Here is a 10,000-nt window from a genome sequence, read left to right on the forward strand (position 1 = left end):
CATTATAAATATATGGATTCATTTCCATATGAATGGTTAGACACTTTACACAATGTTCCAGATTTTGAACATGTCTAACACACTTTCAACACAAAACTTCCAGATTTATGCAATCTAAATTGCAAGGAACAATTATCTTTTGGTCAAGACGATTGTTCGTACTAGTCTTATCCTAATAGTGATTTTGTGTAACCCGTGGCCAAGTGGGTCGAAATACTCTATTAAGAAAGTGTTCGCACGATTCTAGTATCAATCCGGTTACTGATTCTTTACCCACTAATCCGTATTCTCCAACAATTTAATAGAGTATTTGTTCATGAATCAAGACTGGGTGAATTGGTGAAGAAGAAAACTTGCAAATTAGTGTGAAGTTTTGAAGGAATGGATCTTGTAGATGGCAGAAAATTTATATGATGGAATCATATATTCAATCTAACATGGGAATGGGATGTAAATACATTCTACAGATACGCGTACTCTCTTCCTTTATATTATATTTGAATATATGATTGATGTAGTAGTATTTAATTATATTAAATACGGAGTACATCATGTCCATGAATGAACATATATGTGATATTAAAATATTATGGATATGGACCATGATCTGCATGTAAAGATTTCACATGAGTATCCACTTGATTAACCTTGAATTTAAAATCATGATGTGATAGATTGAGATATAGATGTCACCCGTATGCATACTTTGTTATGGTGGATTAATGTTTCATATGCCAAAAATCCTGTACATGTATGTCTATATGAACATAATTATTGTACTGCATATAATGATTGCCAAATTGATATTTGTGGTTATATTTGTTAGAAAGCGGTTAATTAGAAATTGCATAGAAATGTCGCCTAATCGATTGGACGATTAACCGATCACAAATGTATATGAATGGTTGCAACTGTATATATATTTCATTTCATTATGGTTTGTGAATTAACTATATGTATAAATGAAGTGTGTATGGAACTGTTTGTTGCAAACTCATTGGTACATGGTAAATTAATTCAAGAGAAAACTTTTGGGGAACGGTTATTATGACTATTGGCAAATGGATGTTAACTAAAGTAATCAATTACAATCAGAGATACGGTGATGGATTGAGTTTGATTGAATTAATAATATGGTTTGAATGGAATTCATTATTCAAATCAATTAATTCGGGAAGTTACTCGTCTACTTTGTACAATTTTCATGATGTATAATATGTATTAATTTTCAATACATGATATAAAAGATAATTGGTTACATGGTATTATTTGCCAGAAACTTTGATCCTCTTCTCTTGTATTAGTTCATGTTTATAAATATGGTGGTACAGTTATATGCATGAGTATAATGATGTCAATAAAAGAATGTTGTAATTATATTCTTTGTATATTGACATTGAACTCCCTGATAGGTTGGTGATAATTGTGCTTGTTGGTAAAACAAGGGCTTAATTGATAGCAATTGTAAAACCATTTAACGGGTGATGATAATCCGTTGGATAAGTCACATGATAATGTATTGTTGTAAAGTGACTGTTTTTATTACTAAATAAAATGTTCATGAAATATTTATTCATTGGTGAGGTAAGTCCATTAATCATTTGATGATTCATCAAATTAGCACAAGTTAGTGAAACTAATATACATTTGATATGGAACAAGGATGAGATGTTGTTTAATTGTTTTTAAATACCGATATGCTATGGATATTGGTGGTATGGTGTATGTGACTACATCAAGTGACTAATTTAGCATGGTGTTAGAAAAATTAAACATGGTCTAGTGGTATTCATTGTGATGGGACCTAAAGTATTTTAATACTTGTAAAAGTCAACCATGGATTATGCACTAATTCACAATGTGAAATCCTTAAGGCATATTAAAATTGTGTTGAGTTTACTAGTGATCAAGAGGATTATACATCTACAAGTTGTTGGTTTTTAACACTTGGTATAGATGGGGTATCTTGGATCAAAAGGTTGATGTTGAGATTATGGATATCATAAACTTGTCGTCATTACTTCTTGGTTTTAGAAGTGGATTGACTATGGTATGTTATAACAATAATCTCACTATCTAATGTAACGGTAATAATTGTGTACATAAGGATAATGGGGATACATTATCAAGGGTGTATGAATTATAGGTTTACATTAATGACTTGTGAAAAGTGGACGTGTGCAATGATTAATCAATCAATGGGTTTGAGATCTCACAAGTTTCTTATGGTAAAATAAGAACTTGGTAAATCCTTGGTTTAAAGGATTACAAAAGAATGGAAATTGATTGAAGTTATAATGAATGAGATGAAAGTTCATGGTGATCCCTAGTAATGGGATGTCTTTGACTAAGGCATGTATTTGAAACAAGTGAAAGTCTAGACACTTATGCCTTAGACAAATAGTGTTCCGTGAGGTTTATCACGAATGAAGTGATGTATGTGAATTTTGTTGGGTCATAATAAAATTTGACTAAATCACTTGAGAAAAGCATTAGCCGGTAGTGCGCACAAGTTGGCTAATGTTGTGGGATTGAAGTCCATTTAGATCTTCCATAGTGGGATACCCAATTCCCTTATAGTACAACACTAGGAGCTGAATTCAATGAGGAAAGCCTACTATCTGAAGATTGGAACACATTTAATATATGATCCCAAAGTATGTGTTCGGACCCGTGAGATAAAGAAGGTTGAAGTTAAATACTTCTTAATAGTTGTCTTGAAAAATTGCATTGTGGGAGCAAGATTAAAAGAAACTACCTATGTGAACATGAGGTTAAGCCGCCTCAAGAAAGCTTGGGACTTAGCTTTTGATATGTTCATGAGAGGATTGAGACACAAGGCTTATAATAGTGTCGGGGTAATTGTAGAAAGTATGGAACTAGTGTGTATATTATCGACAGGTTTTCAAATGAATTGATGTGTTCAAACTATTAGAGCACCCTGATTTTCGAATTCTTGCACGTGTAATATACTATGTGTAAATTCAATCCATGCGACATTTATACTTATGCACTAGTTATCTGTTTGTTGGTATTTTAGTAATCAAGGATCATATTAAAATGGGGGGGGGGGGGGATTATTGGTGACTTTAGCATGATCCAACGTCATTTTAATTGATTGAATTGCTAAATTGAAAGTGCTCGAACCATTGAAACGCTACACGCATTTGGGGAGTGTGGAGTACACATTCGTAAGGTGTCAAATGGTTTAAGGATATGTTAGTGAGCTTGGAAATAACATTTGGAACTTAAGGAATGCGAAACGCGACTTGAAAGAATGCGAAACGCGACTTGAAAGGCTAAACACACTTGAAAATAAGCTTAAACTTGATTTTGGTGTGCAGTAGCTTTAAGCCGCGGCACGGCGGTGATTTTGAGTTCGAGAGTTTTGGCATTTTTGGAAGTGTTGTGCTTTGTTAGCCCGCGGCGCGGCTCCTGGACCCCCGGCGCGGCTTAACACTGAACTCGCTGAAAAGGTGCCTTTTCAACCCAAAAGGCACATTTGAACCCCAAACGTTATGGGGTTGTTCCAGGACTTCTATGAACGGTTTTTTCATGTATTTGGACTTGTTTAAGCACAAATACATGGGTGTGACATTCCAAGCATTATGTGGGTTCATATAAAAAGATGTGACTCTTCAAAGACACCTTTTGACCCATTATAAATATATGGATTCATTTCCATATGAATGGTTAGACACTTTACACAATGTTCCAGATTTTGAACATGTCTAACACACTTTCAACACAAAACTTCCAGATTTATGCAATCTAAATTGCAAGGAACAATTATCTTTTGGTCAAGACTATTGTTCGTACTAGTCTTATCCTAATAGTGATTTCGTGTAACCCGTGACCAAGTGGGTCGAAATACTCTATTAAGAAAGTGTTCGCACGATTCTAGTATCAATCCGGTTACTGATTCTTTACCCACTAATCCGTATTCTCCAACACAAAATGATTCGACTGTACAGTTTTTACATGTCTATGATCTGTCCACACGGGCTACAAAATCATGTTTTCATCTAATAAGGATGCATATCCATTAACATCTATGGTCCTTTGAGTGTGTTAAAGATAATGTCTAGTTCCCAGTTAGACCTTTTTAATAATCATATTATCCTTTTATGAAAAATGAATTCTACTCTATTATTTCCATATGACCTCAAAAGCCTAACTTTGACATTTTAAACTCTTGTATTTCATATTCAGATGATAACTTTACTATAAAACTGATATGCACCACACAAAATTAAGTGTAAAATCTTAGTCAAATGGTACCACAATAAAAGTTAGAGAAAAACTACTTGATTTTTTCCTTCAAATTAATCTATATCAATAATCAATGATTCTTTGAAGTATTAATATTTTCATATTTGATTATTAAACACACAAGTTTGGTTCTTTTAGGTAAGTGCCATATTTCAACTTCAAAACTACTATATAATCAAAATAACATGATGATTATATAATATAAACAAGAATAACAAGACAATAGAATCAAGAAAAATTGAGTTGAACGATAGAATCAAGAAAAATTGAGTTGAACGAAGTAACCTTAACAGCCGTTATAACAGCCTGAATAACAACACCAGGTTCCGCTAGCCAAGTCCCCAGACCAACTGATGGGATCTTTAAACTTTTGTTGTTGTTAATGATTTCAAAGAACTTGATCTCAGCAGCAGCTACAGGGGAACCCATTTTCAACCAAGAATTTTAATATGTGGATGTATAATACTGAGCTTATGACTGATGTTGATGTTAATGATGATGATCATTCCTTTATGTTTGGAATATCTAATAAATACGGATTAATAATGGCCCCGTCATGAGTCAATTACTACATGTGCTAGTCACGTGCGACTTAGACAAATAACAGATTTAGATGTGTTAGCGTTATGATTAGCATCGGATCATTTAATTTCAGGTAGCTTAGATTTTGTATGTGTCACATCAATTCCCGGTTATGCTTAGATTTTGTATACAATCAACATATACCAATGCAACACTAAAAGTATCATTTTTTTGTCTTGACAAAATTAAAAAAATCATGTTATGCTTAGACTAAACAAAACATAAAGAAGTTAGGTACTTTGTTAATTCCTTTACTTGTTGTCTTGTGACTTGTTTAAATCCATAGAATGACTTATTCAGCTTACATACTTGATCAGGCAATGCATAATTGACCCAAAACCAGATGATGTAACATGATTAGCTTTTTATATGTTTGAACAGAATCCTTCAACCACATTGGTTGAGTTGACTGTGTGGTTGAGTTTCTTAGAGGTACATTATGAGCATTATTAGAAGGGTAAGCAGGAATATTAGATGATGATGATAAATTATTAGGATGATTATCAGCTACACTTGTTGCCTTTTCATTTGATAACTCATCCTCATCATCACTATCACATAAATGGGAAATTAAACCTCCTTTTAAAAAGAAAACATACAAGTCGTGCATAATAGCAAATCAGTATATCAGTATTGGTTTATTGCATACATTGCATTATTATTATTATTATTATGACATGAACAAACAAAGCTTGAGCTTTTTAAAATCGTCATCAAATCAAATCTCGCCATCCCATAGTTCTTCGACAGATTTATACTGACTACCCTCATTAACCAAGAAATCACCTCGGACAGATCGTGCCTGCAAGAAAACATCATTTGTAACTTAAAGTTCGATTTTGTTCTTTCTTTCAAATAACAAAAAAACATAAGACATATTGGTTCATCATATAAAAGCACCAAAAAAAAGCTTGCCTGTTCAATTTTGGACAACTCAGCAAACAAGTCATTAGGAATGGACCAATCGAATACAGAAAAGTTCTCTTTAATACGTGCTTCATTTGTACTTTTGGGAAGTACACTGTGACCCATTTGCAAACCCCAACGTAATGCAACCTGTGCAGGAGTTTTGCCTAATTTCTCCGCGACCGATTTTAGAATGGGGTGCTGTAGAACATTGCAATTGAACCATTTTGTGCCCGGTGAACCAAGCGGTGAATATCCCTAAAATATAAAATATAAAATATGAGCAAAGTTAAAGTGTGTCTAATAGGAGAAAACTACATTAATTATTAAATAGAAAGTTTGTCTGTTTTGATGACTTACTGAAAGGTGGACCCCACTGGATTTACAGAATTCACGTAGTTTGGTTTGGTGCCATGAAGGGTGGCACTCAACTTGGTCTACAGCAGGGGGAATACGTGCAACCGCCAATAAATCCGCCAACTTTTTTGAAGAAAAGTTGCTTACACCGATAGCTCGAGTCATGCCGTTATCGTAGCACGATTCCATCGCTTTCCATGTGGCAGGTATATCAGTTGGAATGAAATTTTCAGGTTTGAAACCAGAGGTTCCCTTCTTTATACGTGCTGGCCAGTGGATCTAGAAAAAAAAATAGTGTAATTCATTAACTAATAATATGGAACTAGAGATATTAACATGTAATCTCTATGCGAGATTGTAAAATTCGCTACTGAGTACTCTGTAGGGACTTTGGAGGGAGTTATCGGAAACTCGGGGATTAATCGGATTGGACTTTTTATGCATTTAAATAATAAAATTCAAAAATATAAAAATTCTAGTTTAAATATATATTAATTTAAATATAAACATATGCTTTAACATAAATATAAACATAAACATAAACATAAATAAAGATAAACATGAACTTTAAGAAGCATAAACATAATCGTTTATTTGTTCAAAAATTCTGAAATTCTAGTTTAAGTTCATATTAATTAGTTGACCAATTTTGACCGACTAATTCCGACATTGAAGAACAAATCTGATTTTGACTCATTAACCGACGTTGACCAATTTATTAACAAGATTTTGAAAAATCGGGGGCCCGTTCTTAAAAAAGAGTTTTCAAGAGTAATCAGGGAGTTTTAGAACAGTGTCTCTATGTACGAGTTGGCCAATGAAGCACGTCACCGGGGTTCAATTCCTGGCTATGTCAAATTGTTCAAAAAGGGAGGGTGACTACAGGGTGCGCATAATGCGCAATTCACCCGGTACAAGGCCTCGCGCTCGGGGGACTTGATTATCAGAAGTTTTACCACCTTCTACGGGGGAGCCAATGTGCTCGTTCATAGGAGGGTTTCCTCGTTTACCCAAAAAAAGAAAATAAAACATTAAAACAATATGTGTTAAGCCTACATAGAATTTGTCATTTTTTCATATCGGCACGCTAAGTCGCTAAGTTGGTCAAAGACTGTATTAAGAAGGCGCAGTCATGCACTAACAAGGAGGTATGGAAATTGGTATTTTGCATATATACTTACAAGGTACAGATCAAGATAATCAATCTGCAAGTCTTTCAAAGTTTGCTCTAATGCAAGAGGTACATCTTCGGGTGCATGATTATTACACCTGCAAAATTGAGGCCACACGCATTAGTATGAACGGCATAATCTGAATACAAGAATATGAAATTAAAAGGGAAAAAAAAGAAGGAATATGACAAACCAGAGTTTGGACGTAATCCATAAATCTTCTCGCTGCACCACACCATCATCAAATAGCTTCTTCAAAGCTACACCAATCTTTAAAACAATAAAGGTCGAAATTTTGTTATGCTTTCTTTTGGAGAAAAAATATAACATGTAAATATTTTGGGCAGGTCAAAACAATTCGGGTAGGACTGAACCACCGATACTTCGATTAACTTTTTTTTTCTTCTTTAATTTTATTAACATATATATATACGGGTATTCAATAGGCTCCAAGAACTACAACTGACTAAAAGGAAAAACAACAAAAGCATGTTGATGGCCTTAATCATTTAGGCATGTTAAAGGCCTAAAAGCAAGATTGGAGAACTCGTATCTCGGGGAGATCTCGTTTGGGCATTTTTGGGGAGATCACGGCATCTCGGAATGTTCTCCGTGAGATCTCGGACGTTGACTTACATTGACCTTTTAGTTTTTTTTAATATAAATTATATATATAAATAAATATACGTCGATTTATATATATTTTTACGATATAGTACAAGAACATCCGAGTAATAGGCGAGAAAATTCGAGAAATTACGAGATTCTACTAGAAAATCCAAGAAATGAGCGAGAAAATCCGATAAATTGTGGCTTTGACCAAGTTTGACAACGTTGACTGAGAAATCTCGTCTCGGCAGCCTTCCAAAAACGAGATCTCATGGAGAAATAAGGAGATTTGCCTAAAAGGGACAAATAGCAATATATGGACTGATTTGTCATATAGATTGTATATACGACTGATTTTTTCATCTAATGAAATTTACAAGCTTATGTCTATGATGTTATTTTACATTTAGGTAATCTGCATACCTCCTTTTCGTTGCCATATATTTGGGCACAATCAATGTGGCGGTATCCAACCTGCAACGAGTAGATAATATGCATCATACAAAAAAAATTTAATACAATGGCAAGTAATAGTTGTAATGCATGATGTATTGAAAATCACAATATGAATTAAGCATCAAGTGCAGAACCTTAAACAATGCCTAAAGTGGAACAAAATAGACGTTACAGGTTATGTGTGTGTGTATATATATACATATGTATATATGTGTGTGTATATATATATATATATATATATAGTGGAACAAAATAGATGTTACAGGTTATGTGTGTGCGTGTATATATATATATATATATATATATATATATATATATAGGGGCAGGATCAATGGGGAAGTAACCAATCGGGGGGAAGCAATTTTTTTTTTTCTTTTAGTTTTTTTGGAATTTTTTTTTTCAGGCATCAAGCTCACACGAAAATTCGAACATTTAAAAAATACACTTCGTGATGAATGTTTAAATTTAGGTGGGAAAACGATCGACAAAAATAACATTCAAGATAATATTTGTGTTCAAAGTGTAGATTGGCAGGGACACCTTAACCCTGTGTTGCCTTTGGCAACCCACCAAGCCAACCCCGTAATAGTCGGATGCCTGTAAAACACCTCCACCAATACCCCATGAGTGGCAAGCACGAGTCTAACCCGAAGGCATACTCCGAGGGAATTGCTCCCCCCGGGACTCGAACCTGCGCCCTGTTTGTGTGTAGCTTCCAAACATGGGGCCCCGGCTTCAAAGGGACGGGTACCGTTGAAGCAATGCTTCTTTGGTAACATTCAAGATAATATTGATCGTTCAAGATAATATTGATCGTGAAGAATGTTAACGTTTTTTTTTTTTTTTTTTTCATGTTTTGTGAAGTAAAATTTAGCCCGATTTAGAGTTTAGGGTTTAAGGTTTAGTCCCTAAACCCAAAACCAAAAACCGTAAACCCTAAACCCTAAACCTCAAACCCTAAACTCTAAACCGTTCGTGTTGAAAACTCAATCTAAATCCTAAATCTAAACCCTAAATCTAAACCCTAAGCCCTAAACACTATAAACCCTAATATCTAAACCCTATAAACCCTAATATCTAAACCCTAATATCTAAAACCTCAACATACGCTCGAAAAACACGATAATTGATATATATTAATTTTTCGAGCGTTTTCCAGCCAAAATAAAAACATTTATCACAAAGTGTCTTTATTAAATGTCCATATTTTCGAACAAAGTTTTTCCAAAAAACGAAAAAAAAAAAAAAATTTGCTTCCCGCGCTTCCCCCGATTGGTTACTTCCCCCTTGATCCTACCACTATATATATATATATATATATATATATATATATATATATATATATATATATATATATATATATATATATATATATGCCATATTGACAATGATGTGTTGGTTACTAGCTGTTATTTTCAAAATTTCATCACAGTAACTGAAAGCATGAAAAATTATATATTTGATCCGTACTTACAGAAAATAGATTTACATGTACACAACTTGACTTTAAGGTATATTTTCCAGATTTAGTGTAAAGCACACACACGTACGCAATTTGATTCAAAAGAAGTTCGACTATATAATTTTTGCCCATGTATTATCTATCCGCAACGCGCAATAAAATTCACGTTGTCGAATCTAATAAG

At 33.8% G+C, this 10,000-nt stretch overlaps 1 protein-coding gene and 1 pseudogene across 1 annotated transcript in view; both read right to left on the reverse strand.

The window, feature by feature from the left end:
• Nucleotides 1-5,068, reverse strand: part of LOC139886664 (NADPH-dependent aldo-keto reductase, chloroplastic-like) — a 10,130-nt pseudogene extending 5,062 nt beyond the window's left edge.
• A 242-nt stretch (nucleotides 5,069-5,310) lies between these two features.
• LOC139886663 (NADPH-dependent aldo-keto reductase, chloroplastic-like) overlaps nucleotides 5,311-10,000 on the reverse strand; it is a 5,609-nt gene continuing 919 nt past the window's right edge. The window contains exons 2-7 of the mRNA XM_071870602.1: nucleotides 8,322-8,372; nucleotides 7,483-7,559; nucleotides 7,299-7,386; nucleotides 6,121-6,396; nucleotides 5,770-6,018; nucleotides 5,311-5,656 (exon numbers count right to left, since the gene is read on the reverse strand). Coding sequence (XP_071726703.1) covers nucleotides 5,573-5,656; nucleotides 5,770-6,018; nucleotides 6,121-6,396; nucleotides 7,299-7,386; nucleotides 7,483-7,559; nucleotides 8,322-8,372 — 825 coding nt within the window. The 3' untranslated portion in view covers nucleotides 5,311-5,572. The remainder of the gene's footprint in view (nucleotides 5,657-5,769; nucleotides 6,019-6,120; nucleotides 6,397-7,298; nucleotides 7,387-7,482; nucleotides 7,560-8,321; nucleotides 8,373-10,000) is intronic.

The sequence above is a fragment of the Rutidosis leptorrhynchoides genome, chromosome 1 (assembly GCF_046630445.1).
Source record: "Rutidosis leptorrhynchoides isolate AG116_Rl617_1_P2 chromosome 1, CSIRO_AGI_Rlap_v1, whole genome shotgun sequence".
NCBI lineage: Eukaryota > Viridiplantae > Streptophyta > Magnoliopsida > Asterales > Asteraceae > Rutidosis > Rutidosis leptorrhynchoides.